Consider the following 19,434-nt stretch of genomic DNA (forward strand, 5'->3'; position numbering starts at 1 on the left):
CCAGCGCCTTACATGCAGTAACAAGTGGAATTTGGGCTTTGTCAGCAGCAAACCTGCCACTTACTGGTTGTGTTAATTTGGGCTAGTTTCTTTCTTTTTCTTTTTCTTTTTTTTTTTTTTTTTTGAGACGGAGTCTTGCTCTGTCACCTGAGCTGGAGTGCAGTGGCGCAATCTTGGCTCACTGCAATTTCTGCCTCCTGAGTTCAAGTGATTCTCCTGCCTCAGCCTCCCGAGTAGCTGGGTTTACAGGCACCTGCCACCATGCCTGACTAATTTTTTGTATTTTTAGTAGAGACAGGGTTTCACTATGTTGGCCAGGCTGGTCTCGAACGCCTGACCTCTTGAGCCACCATGCCCGGCCAACTCGGGCAAGTTTCTTAACTTTGCGCTTCATTTTTTTTTTTTTCCAGAGTTATGAAGATGAAAAAAGATCTTACAGGGTTCAATAAAAAATAACTTCCAGTTTCCCGTTTAACATATGTGCTCATGGTATACCCGACAAAACGCTGCACTTCGGATTAGAAAACCTGGGTGTTAGTTTGTCGTATATACTAGCTACATGGAATTCAACAAGTTATTTATCTCCCTGAACCTATCTTTTCTCTGTAAGTAGGAATGATTTTACTTACGGTAAGGATCGCAGAGATGGGATAATGCACGTAAAACTAATTTGTAAGTTATAAAAATGACAGTGACGATGGGATGCTAAGCAGGTACCATTAAATACCACCACATACCTGAGTTTCTGTGATTTAATCTGCACAAAAGACCTAGATCATCTGTTTTATGCTAGACTCTGAACTCTACCACCACATTAAACTGTTTTTTTCTCTATTCAATTTACCAGTAAAGGTTGAGCATCCCTAATCCAAAAATCTGAAATCTGAAATGCTGTAAAACCTGAAGCTTTTTGAGTGTCGACATGATGCTCAAAGGAAATGCTCATTGGGGTGTTTTGGATTTCACAGTTTTGGATTTGAGTTGCTGAACCAGTAAGTATAGATAGTGCAAATATTACAAATTTAAAAAAAAATCCAAAATCCAAAACACTTCCGGTCCCAAGCATTTCTGAGAAGGAGTATCACCTTGTACCCATTGTATGCCTATGGGGTGACCAAACCCTCTCCCCTTCCAGACAGTTCTGCAATAACTGATTCACTTCGCCTGTTTTCGGTCATTTTTGCGTGTTCTAGAGGAGAAACAGAAGAGTAACACCTAGGCCTCTTAAATAGACAGCTGACAGACATTATGAATCTCTTTGAAGTACAGATATGCCAAAGATTGCTATATAGTACAATCTAGTTGTAATTGTGAGATTTTTGTTGTTGAATACAGTTAAACAAAAAAGCTTTGGAGAAACTAGGTTAGGGAATTTGTAGTACAAGGTTGCATGATGTTTTGAAAACAGATTATCTATTTGAAAAATGTTTCAGAAACCTGGAAGCATTTCTTCTGCATCTAATATTGAGGTCCTGGTGAAGGGTATAAAACACACAGCATCAACTATATATAATGCTATACTAGATTGTCTTGATTCTGTGGTCCTGGAAGAGTTTATACTTGTGTTGGGGAAACGATCTTGGCACAGAAGGAAAGTGAAGGTTTTGAGTGGGGCAGGGACAGTGGAGCAGAAATACAAAGGTTAAATGTGGGCTTCATTTGATTGTTAATTAATAATTGAGCATGGGGAAAGGTAGAGCTGGAAAGTAATTTGCGATGGCGATGAAATTGGTAACTTCAAAGTGGTGGAGACATGACAATGGAAGTTTTATACAGTGGAACTTCCCCATCCCTGTTTTAGGTCATCACTTAGTTGCATGGTTGGCTCTCTTTGCTCCTGGCCCACGGGCATTATTGTAAAACTTTCTAAAAGACCCTGTTATGAATGTCTTACCCATAGCAAGATCTGACAGCGTGGACGCCAAGGCAGGCCTTTTGGTAAGATTTCTGTGTATTACCTCAGATACACTCAGACAACTCTCTAAGCACGTTATTTTCTTCAGGGTTTTATGTTTAGATTTGGAGGATATTGTTTTCTACACTGATGTAAATAACTGTGAGTGGTGTTGCTCCAGTTGTACAAGTGTGTATTCGTCTAAGGATTGATGGGGAGGAGTGTAGAGATCGGGAAGGAATGGATGAGTTGCTTGTTAAGGGAAAAGATGATATTCTTATGCTAATCCAGGCTCTGGATAAGGAGCAGAGCAGCCATGCGAACAATGGCCTTGGAGCCAGGAAGTCTGCAGTGAGTCTATTCCTTCTCAGAAAGCTTGTCAGACCAGGCGCCTGGAGCTGCCTGGGGGGAGGGACCCCTGGAAAGGGGAGTTTTCTCCTTGCTATTTTATGGAATTGGCTGCTGGCCAGCTTGTTGGAAATTCCCAAACTTCTCTACTAGAAAGTGAAAATCAACGGTGGGGGGCTTAACGGGAAGAGGAAAGAATGACTTTAGTCTGTTTTTTCAGCTGACTTCAGCCTTTTCCTGTTTTTTTTTTTTTTTTTTTTTTCAAGTTCCAATTGAACTGTTGGTTCAGTTGTCTTGCTGTTTGAAGAGCTTTAAAATCTTTTACTTAAAAAAGAAATTATTTATATTTGAGTAATTCTGCCTTAATGTTATTTTCCTGAAAAGAAACAGTACCAGTCTGTGTATATAGCAAGGGGAAGTAAATTTATTTAGATGCCTATTTCGTCTAACTATTCAATAGCTTTTAAATGCCAGCATGATTAAAAAATTTTGATTATGCAGCATGTCAAATATATGCATCTCCTTATATTCTTCACGTTGCAAGATTAGATATTTTTAATTTAATGTAAAAATTCCGATGAATCATTTAGGAATTTAAAAAATATATTTTATCATTAGATGTTATATAATTTTAAGAATGATTGTGGCCAGGCGCGGTGGCTCACACCTGTAATCCCAGCACTTTGGGAGGCCGAGGTGGATGGATCGCCTGAGGTCAGGAGTTCAAGACTAGCCTGGTGAAACCCCATCTATACTGAAAATAGAAAAATTATCTGGACGTGGTAGTGCGTACCTGTAGTCCCAGCTACTCCGAGGCTGAAGCAGGAGAATCGCTTGAACCCAGGAGGTGAAGGTTGCAGTGAGCAGAGGTTGCACCAGTGCAGTCCAGCCTGGGCGACAGAGCAAGACTCTGTCTCAAAAAAAAAAAAAAAAAAAGGCTGGACGTGGTAGCTCACACCTGTAATCTCAGCACTTTGGGAGGCAGAGGCAGGAGGATCACCTGAGGTTGGGAGTTTGAGACCAGCCTGACCAACATGGAGAAACTCCATCTCTACTAATAATACAAAAATTAGCTGGGCATGATGGCGCATGCCTGTAATCCCAGTTACTCGGGATGCTGAGGCGGGAGAATCGCTTGAACCCTGGAGGTGGAGGTTGCGGTGAGCCGAGATGGCACCATTGCACTGCAGCCTGGGCAACAAGAGTGAAACTCTGTCTCAAAAAAAAAAAAGAATTGTTGAAAAATAAGGTTAATATTTTGCTATGTGATTATAGAAACAGTTAATACGAGACAAAGGAGAAGTGCTCAATTATTAATAATTACATCTATTTGTTGAAATGTTTACTGAGATGTAATATTACTAACTCTTTTGAGTTAGTAATATCCCCATTTTGTGGTGAAGGAAACCGAGACCTGGGTAGCTTAAGTAATTCCCCAAAATCACACAGCAAATAAATACTGGAGCTGATTTTTAAAAATTATTTTTTTTTTATTTTATCAGTGAATACCACATCAATATATGTGGTGTTAACACGTTTATTAATGCAGTTTTTAGACAAATGGTGCTCTGGGGCCCTCCCCTCTTTTCACTCTCTTGGAAGGCCATCTCACCCAGAGTCATAGCTGAATATTACCGTTCTTTTGGCATAACTGATTTGTACGTTCAGCCCTAAATGTGTCCTTTAAGTTTCAGAACCAAATGCCCATTAGACATTCCCTTTGGGTAATCCCAGATCTCTAAATTTGAACCTTTGATCTCTTCACTCCTGTCAAAATCACTCATTCCCACTTCAGTAACTGTTCATGCCACAGATGTGGGAATCTTCTTTGACGCTTCACTTTCCCTTACCCTACATTTAATCCATTGCTAAGTACCACTGAGTTTTGTTTTGTTTTTTTTTTGAGACAAGGTCTCGCTCTGTTGCCCAGGCTGGAGTGCAGTGGCATAATCAAAGTTCACTGCAGCCTTGAACTCCTGGGCTGAAGAGATCCTCCCACCTCAGCCTCCCTAGTGTCTGGGACTACGGGTATGCACTACCATGCCCAGCTAATTTTTTAAAGTTTTTTGTGCAGATGAGGTCTTGCAGTGTTTCCCAGGGTGGTGTTGAACTCCAGACCTCAAGTGATTCTCCCGCCTCAGCCTTCCAAAGTACTGAGATTACAGGTGTGAGCCACATACCCAGCCAAAAATTATTTTTGAAGTATAGCATGAGTCCATCCACTATACCACTGCCACCCTATTCTCTTTTTTTTTAATTCACCCATTTGCACACGGATTCTGCCCTAATCTTAACCACCATTGTCATTCTCCTAAATTTCCACAATATTCTGCTTACTGATCTGTTTGCTTTTGCCGTTATCCCCTCCAGTCCATTACATAGAAGTCAGATGATGCCCACTTAGGCTTAAATCCCAAGTCCTTCATATGCCCTTGCCTGATCTGGTCTTTGTCTTCTCTGCCCCTTCACCCTCATCTCCCATCACACTATGTCTTATTCTCGACATTTCAGACAATTGTTCTCTCTTTGCTTTTCTCTCCATCAAGATCTTTGCCCAGGGTGTTCCCTGTGCTTAGAACTTCCCCTCTTTCTTTGCCTGGCTGACTCTGTTTTTCAGATCTCAACTTAAAGGTCACTTGTCAGCATTGCTTCCCTTTCCCCTCCATCTAGATTAGAGCGGGATCACTGCCCCTATTCCTTCAGGACCTGGCACTTTTCTTCCTTTGCACTTACCACGAGTTATGATTGTGTATCATTTGTGTTTTCTTGTTTGGTGTCTTGAGTATCTTAATTGTTTTGTTTAATGACTCTGAACTCCATGAAGGCTGGGCCTGTTTGGCTCTGAACAGTGTATTCTTGGTATCTAATACAGAATCATGCATAGCACAGACACTTAATAAACATTTAGGGAATAAATTAATAATTCAATGGCAAGAACACTGATTCCATAGGACTCCAGCATTGGAAGGGATAACATAGATTATTTAGTCTAGGGCCAGGCGGTGGTGGCTCACGCCTGTAATCCCAACACTTTGGGAGGTTTAGGCGTGTGGATTGCTTGAGTCCAGGAGTTCGAGATCAGCCTGGGCAACATGGCAAACCCCATCTCAACAGAAAATACAAAATTAGCCAGGCCTGGTGACACGTGCTTGTGGTCCCAGCTACTCTGGAGGCTGAGGTGGGAGGATTGCCTGGAGCCCAGGAGGCAGTGAGCTGAGGTTGTACCACTGCACTTCAGCCTGGGCAATAGAGTGAGACTCTGCCTCCAAAAAAAAAAAATTTAGTCCAGTCTCCCTTTCTATCATGTTGGTCATGTCTTTGACAAAGATACACTCAAACTTTATTCCTTATGTACTCTGTGAGCAAAGCCCCTGGGTTCTTTCGGTTGTATCTCAAGTGGAGTGGTTGCCCTGTCCTTTGCATTCCTGTCATTCTTCTCTCAAGTGCTTAGGAGGCCTGGCCAGGTGGAATAAAGTAAGATGGTTGTCCTGTTTGATTACAGCAGCATTTCCCTTCATTCTCAGACTGCATGCATGTCTTAGGAGTCGTCATCAATACCAATACGTATTGAGCTCGTAGTCAGGGAAGATTTGATGGCTGTTCTCCATACAAGTTATCACAGCTTTTTTTGTCTATAAAAATTTCTTGCAGATTGAATTGTTATGGATAGCACCTGTTAGTGACTTCCTTTGCCAGGTTGGCAAGTGTGTTGTAAACACGGATGAGAGGAGGAAATTTCTATTTAGCACCTACTGTGTACCAGGCTCTCCTAAATAGTTTAAAATGTGTATTTACATTATATAATATATATAAAATCAGTCAGGGAAGTATAGGATAGTTGTTAACATGTAGAATCTGGAATCAGACCTCCTTGATTTTAATTATGACCACCACTTACCTGTTGTGTGATCTTTGATAAGTTCCTTAAAGTCTACTTGCCTGTTTCTTCATCTCTAAAATTAAAATAATAATTTAACCTTTAAATAAGTTGGTTGATGGTTTGATAACTTAATATATGCAAAGCATTTATGACAGTACTGGCACACAGAGGTTAATATGTGTTAGCTATTATTTTATATGGGTTCCTTAAGTTTAAAAATATTTAAATTTATTTAATTTTTTTATTTTAAAAATTGTTTTAAATATGTGCTTGCTATTATCTCATTTGGTTCTCAAAATAACTGTCAGTTAATAAATATCATTCCAGATTTGTTTGTTTGTTAAGATGGGGTCTTGCTGTGTTGCCAAGGCTGGAGTGCAGTGGCTCTTAACTGTTGTGATCACAGTGCATTGTAGCCTGGAATTTCTGGGCTCAAGTGATCCTGTTTGAGCCCAGGATTACAGCTGAGATTACAGGCGGTCGCCACCACAATTGGCCTCATTCCAGTTTTAAAGATGAGGAAACTGATTCAGAGAGGTTAAGTTAAAGGCAGATCCAGAATTTGAACTTCTGCCAGGGTAGCAAGGGTTATGGATATTTTTGCGGAAGGAATCACACACAGTCCTTTCCTCTGAAAGGGAAAGCACTTAGAGTCTTGCGGCCAGCCAGCTTTGCAGGATGCCTTGGTTGTAGCTCTAATGAGACAAGGCCACATATTAGCATTAAATAAACTGATGAGGAAACAGTGACAATGAAAGATGTAACAAGGCATAGGGGTCAGTCTCCTGCCCAAGACTGTGAGTTCCTTGCAGCAGGAACAACCATACTCATATTTGTATTTCTGGTACCTAACATTGGGTCGGTAATATGTACTTCAGATGCAGGCCAGTTGCAGTGGTTCACACCTGTAATCTCAGCACTCTGGGAGGAGGCCAAGGCCACAGGATTGCTTGAGGCCAGGAGTTTGAGACCAGCCCGGGCAGCATAGCGAGACTCCCCCGCCCCCACCCCTATTAAATTAAAAAAAAAAGATGTTGTTGGTGAATAAGTGAGTAAATTAATAAGTGAAAATTTGGGGAAGGGTGGAGACCTAGCAAGGGAGGCAGGACCAAAGCCAGGGTTTCTGGCATGGTCACTGAAGAGTGGTAGCCAGTGGAGGAGGAGGAGCAAGCAAGAATTTAGACAGGTGGAGTGTGATTCTAGTAGAAATATTTAATGGGAAAATTGAAATGAGGAAGAGAGATTAGGATTGGAAATATACTGGAAACTTCTCTTGAATTGGAAACCTGGAACATATATCCTTAGAATGACAGTTGAATTATTTCAAGAAGTTTTCAAAGAAATGCTGTTAAATCATTTGGCAAGCATTATTCTATAGTTATTTTAGACTTTGCATCTTTTTCTCTCAGCGTTATGTAATGGGAAACAATTTTATATTACAGAAATAAGAGATTGCAGGGATTTTTAGAACTAAGCCATATATAATGTACACGTATAAACGATAACCTTATTGTAAACCTTCTTTGCCTCAGTACTGTAAATAACTTTGGAAAGTGAATTAAAGTGAAAATTCTTACTTAGATATTATAAAATAGAAAGCTCAGGTTATTAATGTAGAAATCACACCAGGGTCATTGTGTCATAAATAAGCAAAATCTTTGTCATTCAGGAATAGTTCAAGCTGAAAGTCAGTAAAATCAAACCACCTGAAACAATGGGATGGGGGTAAAGTAGAATGATATATATCTTGATACTAATTAGCCTTTTCCCCCATTATTTATTTAACAATTTTACTTTGAGGCCTTTAAAAGTTCACTGTCTATATTAATAATCACCAAACCTTAATTGGAGAGATTATGTTTCGTGTCATACATATTAGAAGTTCAGTTTTATCTTAATAAAGTCAAATTTGCAATATTTTAGGAAATATTTTTTTTTAAGATACCGCTTTTTTCCCTCCCCTCCTCTCCCCTCCCTTCTTTCCTCTCCTCTCCTCTCCTCTTTTTTTTTTGAGATGGTATCTCGCTCTGTCGCCCAGGCTGGAGTGCAGTGGTGCAGTCTCAGCTTACTGCAAGCTCTGCCTCCTGGGTTCACGCCATTCTCCTGCCTCAGCCTCCTGAGTAGCTGGGACTACAGGCGCCTGCCACTACACCTGGCTAATTTTTTTGTATTTTTAATAGAGACGGGGTTTTACTATGTTAGCCAGGATGGTCTCGATCTCCTGACCTCATGATCTGCCCACCTCAGCCTCTCAAACTGCTGGGATTACAGGCGCGAGTCACTGCACTCGGCCTTCTTTTTTTTTTTTTTTTTTTTTTTCTTTCTTTTTTTTTTTTTTTGAGATGGAGTCTTGCTCTGTCACCCAGGCTGGAGTGCAGTGGCACAATCCGCAATCTCGGCTCACTGCAACCTCTGCCTCCTGGGTTCAAGTGATTCTCCTGCCTCAGCCTCCTGAGTAGCTGGGATTACAGGCGCCTGCCACCATGCCTGGCTAATTTTTTGTATTTTTGGTAGAGAGGGGGTTTCACCATGCTGGCCAGGCTGGTCTTGAACTCCTGACTTCACTTCAGGTGATCTGCCCACCTTGGCCTCCCAAAGTGCTGGGATTACAGGTGTGAGCCACTGCACCTGGCTCCCTTTTCTTTTTTTCCTTTAATGATGAAGCACACTCTTTAATTAAATATGTGTAGTTTTCGCCTGGCATGGTGGCTCACACCTGTAATCCCAGCACTTTGGGAGGCTGAGGCAGGTGGATCACCTGAGGTCAGGAGTTTGAGACTAGTCTGGCCAAGATGGTGAAACCCTGTCTCTACTAAAAACACAAAAATTAGCCGAGTGTGGTGGTGCACACCTGTAATCCCAGCTACTCAGAAGGCTGAGGCAGGAGAATCACTTGAACCCGGGAGGCGGAGGTTGCAGTGAGTTGAGATGGTGCCATTGCACTCCAGCTTGGGTGACAAGAGCAAAACTCTGTCTCAAATAAAATAAAATAAAATGAATAAATATGTGTAATTTTCTAGGTCGGCTTCCTCTTCTATCTATAGAATAAATTATTTATTAGAAAGACCTAAGGTGTTTTCATTATATCTACTAGAATTTGCAAGAATGTTAATGGTTACCCTTATGTTTTAAATTTAACTTTTCCTGTTTAAGTCTTAATATAGTTGGGAATTTTCATGTTATTAATAAAATAATTACTTTAGAACAGCCAGAAAAGACTATTGAGATTGTTTAATATACTTCCCTTGTTGTACATATGGCTAATCTGAGGTCAGGAGAGGTTGCAGCCTCAATTTATTTGAAGTTTGAAATTATAGTGCCTAAAAAAAAAAAAAAAAAGCAAGGATAGCTTTAATCTTTTAAAATGTGTTTGTTAAAGGTGTGTTTGGGCATTTGTTTCCCTTTTAGTTTTGAAAAATTTCCAAAATTCAGTTGTATTCCTTACCTTTTAAATATTTTTGTCTTTTAGGAGTCGCAAGAAAGCAGTGGGAGTTGAAGTCATTGTCAAGTGCTTGCAATCTTTTACAAGAAGATCACTGAATGATAGTCATTTAAATTGGTGAAGTAGCAAGACCAATTATTGAAGGTGACAGTACACAGGAAACATTACAATTGAACAATGACTCAGCTATACATTTATATCAGATTATTGGGAGCCTATTTGTTCATCATTTCTCGTGTTCAAGGTAAATCAGTGTTCATTTTAGTAATGTATGTGTGTATATAAAAAGCACTATTTCTTGCTTCTGTTCTTTCAACTCATCCCTGTTTGAATAGTTAGGCCCAGCCTACTAGGGCAGCTTTTAGGAAAGAAGCAAAGATGAAACACGTGCCAAATAATTTTTTAACTTGGCTGTGATGGAAACATTTTCAAGTATTTTTGAAATCTCAGTCTCTCTGAGTCTATCTTCTCCTTCACAACATAGGCGTGATGATACACAGCATTAGGTCTTGTGAGGATTAAATGAGATAAAGTATGTAAAGCCACCTCAGTTAGTGGCTGAAAGACAGGGTAATAGGTAGTCCAGGCTGAGCTTCAAAATTCCTGTCTCCTTTAAAATACAAAAAAGAGTAAGTGTAAATAATAATTGAAAAATCATTTTATTGGCCAGGCACAGTGGCTCACACCTGTAATCCCAGCACTTTGGGAGGCCGAGGTGGGCCGATCACGAGGTCAGGAGTTCAAGACCAGCCTGGGCAACATGGCAAAACCTCGTCTTTACCAAAAAATACAAAAATTAGCCAGGTGTGATGACGGGGGCCTGTAATCCCAGCTACTCGGGAGGCTGAGGCAGGAGAATCACTTGAACCCTGGGAGGTGGAAGCTGCAGTGAGCTGAGATTGCACCACTGCACTCTAGCCTGGGCGACAGAGCAAGACTCTGTCCCTGCCCCCACCAAAAAATTTCATTTTATTGTTGTTAAAAGAGTTTAGAAAGATAACTGGCACTTGTCTGTGCTGAATACTAAAATTTCTTCATAGAGCACTGACAGTTTGTTTATGACCAATAATGTAATTTTGCTACTATGTGTTCACAGCTTAGAACTCCCAAACAGGAAGTTATTGTGATGACTCTTAGGACCAGATGGCCTGTATTTGCACATAAGCTTTTTCCTGTATGGTTTAAGCAGGATAATATTTTAAGCTGAAAAGACAGTACTGTTTTGCAAGAGGATTTTAGATAAAACTTACTGGATGTCTTCGTTCACAAGTTTTTTACTTCACAGGTTGCTTTTTACTAATGTTTTGTTCACAGTGATCTGGATTAATATCTGCTGTTAAGAAGAAACATGATTAACACCATAAAGCTTTTGATATTTTCCATCTTTTTTTTTTTTTTGAGACAGAGTCTTGCTCTGTTGCCCAGGCTGGAGTGCAGTGGCCCTATCTCAGCTCACTGCAAGCTCCGCCTCCTGGGTTCACACCATTCTCCTGCCTCAGCCTCCCGAGTAGCTGGGACTACAGGCGCCCACCATCACGCACAGCTAATTTTTTGTATTTTTAGTAGAGACGGGGTTTCACCATGTTAGCCAGGATGGTCTCGATCTCCTGACCTCGTGATCCGCCCGCCTCGGCCTCCCAAAGTGCAGGGATTACAGGCATGAGCCACTGTGCCTGGCCGATATTTTCATCTTAAAGCACAAACATAGAATGAAATCTATAGCTTCTTTTTATTTTGCCTTAGTATTATAACAATATCCTTAGTATTACAACAATATCCTTAGTATTACCATGCTCAGAATACAGAGCCTTTAGCAAAAGCCACTTTTTCTTGTGAAACACCAAATTATTTAGTACAATACCTTTACTTCAATATCCGTTACATGCCTTGTTGATCAGCATCAACCAAAGCTGCTATAGTTTTGAAGATGAGTTAAATTCATAGTAATATTATATTTGCTACCTCACTTCCAGGTAATCTCCATTTTGGCATAAATTTTTTAAAAATCTATTTAGATCACACATAGGCAATATGATACAAAATTCTCAGTCCTCGCCCCAATTCATGTTGTTCTATAATAAACTTTTATTAGATGGAATAAGTTGGTAATTAGTTACTATGTAAAGCAAAAGATCTTATTAAGAATTACATTTCTCTGATAAAGAGTGAAATTTGTTACATTTCCTTTAAAAAAATTATTTTGATAGTTGCTTCAAATAACATACAAATGTTTGCTCTTAAAGCTAAAACCAATGTAGAAAAGTTATTTCTTAGAGATCATTAGGAAAGATTGTAGAATGGTATTAATGGAAATAACTTTTGACTTTAGCTCTAGCTTTATCTTGTTTTGAATTATGTCTCAGGAAAATAAACTTATCCATACCTTGGTTTCCTTGATGTAAAATAGAAATAATAATGCTTATCCTAGATATAAACAAGAATGTTTTGACCATCAACTGTTAGGGTATAGATTTAATTGCTTTACATTGAGATAAAGTTACTTAGGTGTGAATAGAAAAATGAGTCATCTGATATTAACAGCTAATAGATACTTAGTTCTTTTTTTTTAAGACTTGGTCACAAATTTTACAACAGGATATATTAATATTGGATAGATATGTAGTCCCTTTTTTGGATTTTGTCACAAATTTCAGAAATGGATTTTAGTTTTAAGTAACTAATAATGACTTCAATAGAGATTTATTTTTAACATAGGTGGTAGATTTGCTGTACATTCAGTTATTGAGTAGTGTCAAGGCTGACATGTCTGTAATTTTCTTGACATTTCCCTTGTGGTTTCCAAGTGGCTGCTATTATCTGCATTTGAGGCAGGTAAAACTGGGAAAGGGTCAGCACTGGCCTCAACTAGACCTGATACCAGGAAAGCAAAAGTGTCACAGATTTTATCTTAAGTCTTAATCATTCCTAATAGCAAGATCTACTGGAAAACAGAGAAACAGGATTGTCACAATTGGCTTAATCTATATCCATTGCCTAGGGCTGGATGTGTTATTCCCCCAAACAAAATCAGAGTTTGGTTAGCTGGGAAAAGGGGGAAAATAGGTATCAATTGGACAACTAAAAGGATCGGGGAGAGATTTAATTTTTTCCATCAATTAGAATGTTTTCCTCTACAAATAATTTTAAAAAAATTTAAAAGAGCTTAAACATGACATTTTGGGCTAGGTGATTTTTGTTTTTTTTTTAAAAAAGCTTGAACTATAAGGAGAATGTAGTAACACACAAGAAATCTGTATATAAGGGGACCGTAGTTGGTTATGTGCCTCATCAAGACCCAAGTTCTTTGTCTTTTCAACTGTGCCATCTCTAAATGTCAGGTTAGCCACAGTGTCACAGTGTGGCTGCTGAGAGACTAGATATCACATGCAGATGAGGTAAGCATGTGTTGACAATGCTCAGTTAAAGAAGAGGGAAATCTGTTTGTGTCTCTTTTTATTTGATAAATCTTTCCCCATTCACTCACTTCCTCTCCCCAACAGACTTCCTTCTAATCTTAGTGGCCAAAATTCATTATATGCTCTTGTGTTAAATCACTGGCAAGGGGAATGAAACTAAAATTGTTGGATTAGACCAACAATTATCTCTGCTGAGAGTAGGAGGGCTGCGCTTCCCTGAATCACGTGGAGGAGGGGGCAGACTCTTAATGTGTGTGTACATGTGCACATGCCTGTTGCCAGCATGGGAAGGAGGAGAAGAATAAGGAGAAGAATAAGGAGAAGAATAAGAGTATCTGTTGCTGGATACCACATCTGTCGACCTGACGTCATATGCTAAAATGCTCATGTTGCTATGAAATTTTCAGTTCCTTTTCAAAGGGTTCTATACCCCAGAGTTGCATCCATTTAGTACACGCAGCTACTAATCCAGGACTTCTGGCTGGTGCGAAGCCCTCTCCTTCAGGTCCAGGTGCCTCTTCATGGTCCAGCAGTGTGTGGCTAAAAGCAATTATCGGTGCACAGTATACCTGGTATCCAGTGATAAAGATAAAGTGGGATAAGTACTGTATAAAACTCCCATTCAGAGGACGAAAAATTGGAAACAACCTCAGTATTCATTTATCTACACTGCTCCATAGCATGTAGATAAATGATGCTTAACCTGTTTGTCAGCCTCCAGTTTTATTTTCTGGGAGGATTTGCCTTGTCTCTGGTGTTCCTTGGCTAGTGTTTCTGCCTTCATGGTCACATCTGAGATGGAATTAGTGGAGGATGATCTTTGTGGAGACTGAACAACTTTAGCGGCCTGCTTTCTGTTAGTATGGAGGTCTGATTACTGGAAATTGTCCTATGGATTGAAAACTCACAGCCTGACTGAGTCAGCCTGGGATATCTTTGGCAGTACAGTTCCTGTAAAGTTGTAGTAGTCCTATATTCTGTTTGCTCTGGTCTCTTTGGTTTCATTCCATTAAACACAGTTAAATATCTTGTCTGGATGTATGTTCTGAGAATTTCTGACCTAGCCACTGGCCTCTGCTTTGCCTGTTCTCCTGGCCTTTGGTTTAATGACCTCCGCTCTGAGGCACTCTGCTCCTTTCCCATGCTAGAAAGTGACCTGCTTTATTTGGTATCATAGCACTTATCTATGAATAAATATTAAAATAGTACCAAGTGTCAGTATTTATTCATCTTTATTGTCTTTCTCCATCCAAGATCGTAAGCTTTAATAGATATGGGACTTTGTTTTGTTTACTGTTCTAGTCACCCAGGGCTTAAAACAGTGGCTACCACTGTGTAGTTACTCAGTACATTTTGGTTTAATGGATGAATACAGTTAAAGTGAAAAAAGCAAGTTGGAAAACTGCTTTCTTAGCCATATATTTTTACACTGACCAGCCCAGTAGCAACAAGCACCTGTAACAACCCAATTGTAGTATCTGATTATCTTTTTTCACTAAGAATCTAGAACTCCTTGGAGAAATCACTGAGTTTAAGTTTGGCAGGGAAAGAGCAAGGTGATCTTGGTATCTTGGCCAGAAAGCAAGGAAAAGTTCAAAGGATTCAGTGACCGGTTTGAATTGAATACTAATTGTAGTGGATTCAAACAAATCAAATATGTTTAAATCCATGTGTTTATAATAACACTTAAGAAAAAAACTAGTTAGGCCTGGGGGCTGTGACTTACACCTGTACATGCCAACACTTGGGAGGCCAAGGCAGGAGGATCACTTGAGCCTCAAGATTTGAGAACATCCACAGCTAAACTGAGAGTCCCTTTAAAAAAAAAAAAAAAAAAAAAAGAGTTTGAGACTAGCCTGGGCAACATAGAGCTGGTCTCTACAAAAAAAAATTTTTTTTTTTGAGATGGAGTCTTGCTCTGTCACCCAGGCTGGAGTGCAGTGGCGCAATCTTGGCTCACTGCAATCTCTGTCTCCTGGGTTCACGCCATTCTCCTGCCTCAGCCTCTCCGAGTAGCTGGGACTACAGGCGCCCACCCCCACGCCTGGCTAATTTTTTGTATTTTTAGTAGAGACAGAGTTTCACCATGGTCTCGATCTCCTGACCTCGTGATCCGCCCGCCTTGGCCTCCCAAAGTGCTGGGATTACAAGCGTGAGCCACCGCGCCCGGCCTCAAAAAAAATTTTTAATTAGCTGGGTGTGGTGGTGTGTGCCTGTATTCCTGGCTGAGGTGGGTGGGAGAATCACTTGAGCCCGGGAGCTTGAGGCTGCAGCGAGCCAATGATCACGCCACTGCACTCTAGTCTGGGCAGCAGAGCAAGACTCTGTCTCAAAAAAAGAAAACAAAACTAGTTGGTTACTGTTAAAAGATGCTAATGAGGTCATTAATTTTGAAAACTGGTAAATAGAGGGGGAAATCAAGCATTAATCTTGCCTTTCTAACATGAACTGTGCCACCTGTATCCAATTAGTAGGTGAGGGAAAGCATCTCATAGATGTATTCCAAGTCAGAAAAAAGACAAATGATAGGATTAGATATATTATTTTATACTATGCCGATTGAATTAGTGAATCTAGACCTTAAAAACAGAGATAAGCAGGCATTTGGTTGTCTCCTGCCCACAACATACAGAGCAGCTGCATTTCAGCGCTCAGTAGACACATGTGACTTGTGGCTACCATATTGGACAGCACAGCTCTCGAGCTAATTACCGTTTACAAAATCCATAGAGAACAAGAGGACATGTTAAATGATGCCAGGAGGATGTGATCAGAAATTCCAGACTGTGGTAAATACTATACTGGTAAATACCAGACAAGTTACCCAATGTCTTCAAGTACATCTCAAGGGCAGGAAGAGGAAGAAGAAACTGGTAGATTAAGAGACTTGGAGACAACCAGCTGTGTTGTGTGAACCTTATTTGGATCCTGATTCAAGGAAACTACTAAAGTAATTTGTAATATTTATGATACAATTGGAAATTAGAAAGCAATTTATAACATTTGTAATATAATTGGAAGTTTGAACATTGCCTTGATGTTTGATGATATTGGTAAGGATAAGGAATTACTATTAATTCTTTTAGGTGTGATAATTGTGTGTTTTTTTTAAGTTCTTTTAGAGATACACATTGAAATATTTACAGATAAATGGACATATCTGGTATTAGCTTCATAATTATACGAAAGGGGGAGGGAGTGAAACAAGAAGGGCCATGAATTGATCATTATAAAAGCTGGGCTGTATGGGTATGTGTGGGTTCATTGTACAGTTTTCTCTACTTTTATAAAAGGTTTCTGGCCGGGTGCAGTGGCTCGGGAGTTCGAGACCAGCCTGGCCAACATGGTGAAACCCTGTCTCTACTAAAAATACAAAAATTAGCTGGGCATGGTGGCATGTGCCTGTAGTCACAGCTACTCAGGAAGCTGAGGTGGGAGGATCGCTTGAACCAGGGAGGTGGAGATTGCAGTGAGCCGAGATTGGGCCACTGAACTCCAGCCTGGGCAACAGAGTGAGACCCTGTCTCAAAAAAATAAAATAAAAAGTTTTCTGGAAGAATACTTCATTTATAAACATATATGTGTAAATGAATAGAAAAAGGACAAGAAGCATATACACCAAACAGATAATAGTGGTTATGTTTAAGGAGTGGGAGGGGGATTAGATGGGCACAAAGAGGACTTTTTGGTTTACATGTGGGGTTCAATTTTTTTTTTTGGATGCTGTGAGAATACATTATTGTTTTATTTAAGTATTTTAAAAACTACTTGTAGGAAAAAAAAAAAAAAAGACCTAGCACGGTGGCTCATGTCATGTCTATAATCCCAGCACATTGGGAGGCCGAGACAGGCGGATCACCTGAGGTCAGGAGTTCGAGACCAGCCTGTCAACATGGAGAAACCCCGTCTCTACTAAAAATATAAAAAATTAGCCAGGTGTGATGACACATGCCTGTAATCCCAGTTACTCGGGAGGCTGAGGCAGGAGAATTGCTTGAACCTGGGAGGCGGAGGTTGCAGTGAGCCGTCACGCCACTGTACTCCAGCCTGGGCAACAAGAGCGAAAACACTATCTCAAAAAACAAACAAAAAACCCATCAAAAACTACTTATAGGAAAAATACTTATTTCAAGCATATGCCTAAGTAGAGAGAATAATATAATGAAACTCTATGAACTTGTCACTCAGTTTTGACAGTATCAACTCATGACCAAGGCTGTTTCCTCTCTACCCCCATGCACTTCTCCCACACCCATGTCACCCTTGGATTATCGTGGGTAATTTTGAAATAATATTTCAGTTAAGTATAAGATACCTTGGCTGGGCGCGGCGGCTCATGCCTGTAATCACAGCACTTTGGGAGGCTGAGGCAGGCAGATCACTTGAGGTCAGGAGTTCAAGACCAGCCTGCCAGCACTTTGGGAGGCTGAGGTGGGCGGATCACGAGGTCAGGAGATAGAGACCATCCTGGCTAACACGGTGAAACCCTGTCTTTACTACAAATAGAAAAAATTAGCCGGGCATGGTGGCGGGCGCCTGTAGTCCAGCTACTCAGGAGGCTGAGGCAGGAGAATGGTGTGAACCCAGGAGGCGGAGCTTGTAGTGAGCTGAGATCATGCCATTGCACTCTAGCCTGGGCGACAGAGTGAGACTCCGTCTGAAAAAAAAAAAAAAAAAGACCAGCCTGGCCAACATGGTGAAACACTGTCTCTACTAAAAATACAAAAATTAGCCGGGCGTGGTGGCAGGCGCCTGTATCCCAGCTACTTGGGAGGCTGAGGCAAGATACTTGCTTCAACCCAGGAGGCAGAGGTTGCAGTGAGTGGAGATCGTGCCATTGTGCTCCAGCCTGGGCAACAGAGTGAGACTCCATCTCAAAACAAAAAAAAAAAACAAAAAACAAGATTCCTCAAAGGCCACATACTCTGATCATAATGCAATAACAGGAGTTCAACAGTGTAAACTTTGCTTTGTTTGAGCATATAATTTTTTTTTTTTCTGTTTGAGACAAAGAGTCTTGCTCTGTGGCCCAGGCTGGAGTGCAGTGGCACAGTCTCAGCTCACTGCAATGTCCATCTCCTGGGTTCAAGCGATTCTCCTGCCTCAGCCTCCCGAGTAGCTGGGATTACAGGCACACACCACCACACTCGGCTGATTTTTGTATTTTTAGTAGGGTTTTACCATGTTGGCCAGGCTGGTTTGAACTCCTGAGCTCAGGTGATCCACCCACCTCGGCCTCCCAAAGTGCTGGGATTACAGGCCTGAACCACCATTCCCTGCCAACCTGCTGGGTTCTTAAGTGATCCTCCCACCTCAGTCACCCAAGTACCTGGGACTACAGGTGTGCTCCACCACACCCAGCTAATTTTTTAAATTTTTTGTAGAGACCAGGTCTCAGCATGTTTCCCAGGCTGATCTTGAACTCCTGAGCTCAAGCAACCCACCTTCCTGGGCCTCCATAAGTGCTAGGATTACAGGCATGAGCCACCATGCCTGGCAAACACATGATTTTTTTTTTTTTTTTTTTTTTTGAGGTGGAGTCTCACTGTGTCAACCAGGCTCGAATGCATTGGTGTGATCTTGTCTCACTGCAACCCCTACCTCCCTGGTTCAAGTGATTCCTCTGCCTCAGCCTCCTGAGTAGCTGGATTACAGGCTCACAGCACCATGCCCAGCTAATTTGTTGTATTTTTAGTAGAGACAGAGTTTCACCATGTTGGCCAGACTGGTCTCAAACTCTTGACCTCAGGCAGTCCACCCGCCTTGGCCTCCCAAAGTGCTGGGACTATAGGCGTGAGCCACCGTGCCCAGCCAAGCATATGATTTTTAATGCAATAACTATATTCATGTTTCTAGAAGCTTTTTTTTGCCACTTAGCGACATTATGGATGACACTGCATGTCAGTATGTGTCGGACATGTGTCAGCATGTGTCGGAATGTATCAACCCATTCTTGATAATGGGTTCAGAACCAAGTTTGATTAATGTTAACTGATTAACTGCAGTTTTTATGTTCAACTGAAATACATCTAATTGTAATTTTTTATTGGCCTTCCAAAAGTGTCATAAAATAAGCCTAATCATTCACATATTATCCTATCAGATGTGAAAAGCCCATTTCTATGCTTTCTGGCCCTGCCACAAAATCTTTTCTTTTGATTTTCCTCCTAGACCAACATAGTATGACAGAACTTTGTTTGGTGATGGAAATTTCTATATCAGTAATTTGCAAACTATAGCCCACAAACTAAATCCAGCGCATTGCTGCATTTTGTGCTGCTCATGAGTGAAGAATGGTGTTTCTGCATTTTTAAGTGATTGAAGAAAAATCAAGAGAGTATTTCATGACACATGAAAATTATATGGAACTCAAATTTTATTATCCATAAGTAATTTTATTGGAACACACCCATGTTCATTTTTTTACATGTTGTCTGGCTGATTTTGCATTGTA

The 19,434-nt window shown here is 40.6% G+C and overlaps 1 protein-coding gene across 5 annotated transcripts in view; it reads left to right on the top strand.

Moving 5' to 3' along the window:
- Positions 1 to 19,434, top strand: part of BMPR1A (bone morphogenetic protein receptor type 1A) — a 175,751-nt gene that overhangs the window by 112,681 nt on the left and 43,636 nt on the right. For all 5 annotated transcript variants that reach the window (XM_003278594.4, XM_030797816.1, XM_030797813.1 and 2 more), the window contains one exon: positions 9,592 to 9,808. In XM_003278594.4, coding sequence (XP_003278642.1) covers positions 9,742 to 9,808 — 67 coding nt within the window. In that variant the 5' untranslated portion in view covers positions 9,592 to 9,741. The remainder of the gene's footprint in view (positions 1 to 9,591; positions 9,809 to 19,434) is intronic.

This window comes from Nomascus leucogenys, chromosome 18, assembly GCF_006542625.1.
Source record: "Nomascus leucogenys isolate Asia chromosome 18, Asia_NLE_v1, whole genome shotgun sequence".
Lineage (NCBI taxonomy): Eukaryota > Metazoa > Chordata > Mammalia > Primates > Hylobatidae > Nomascus > Nomascus leucogenys.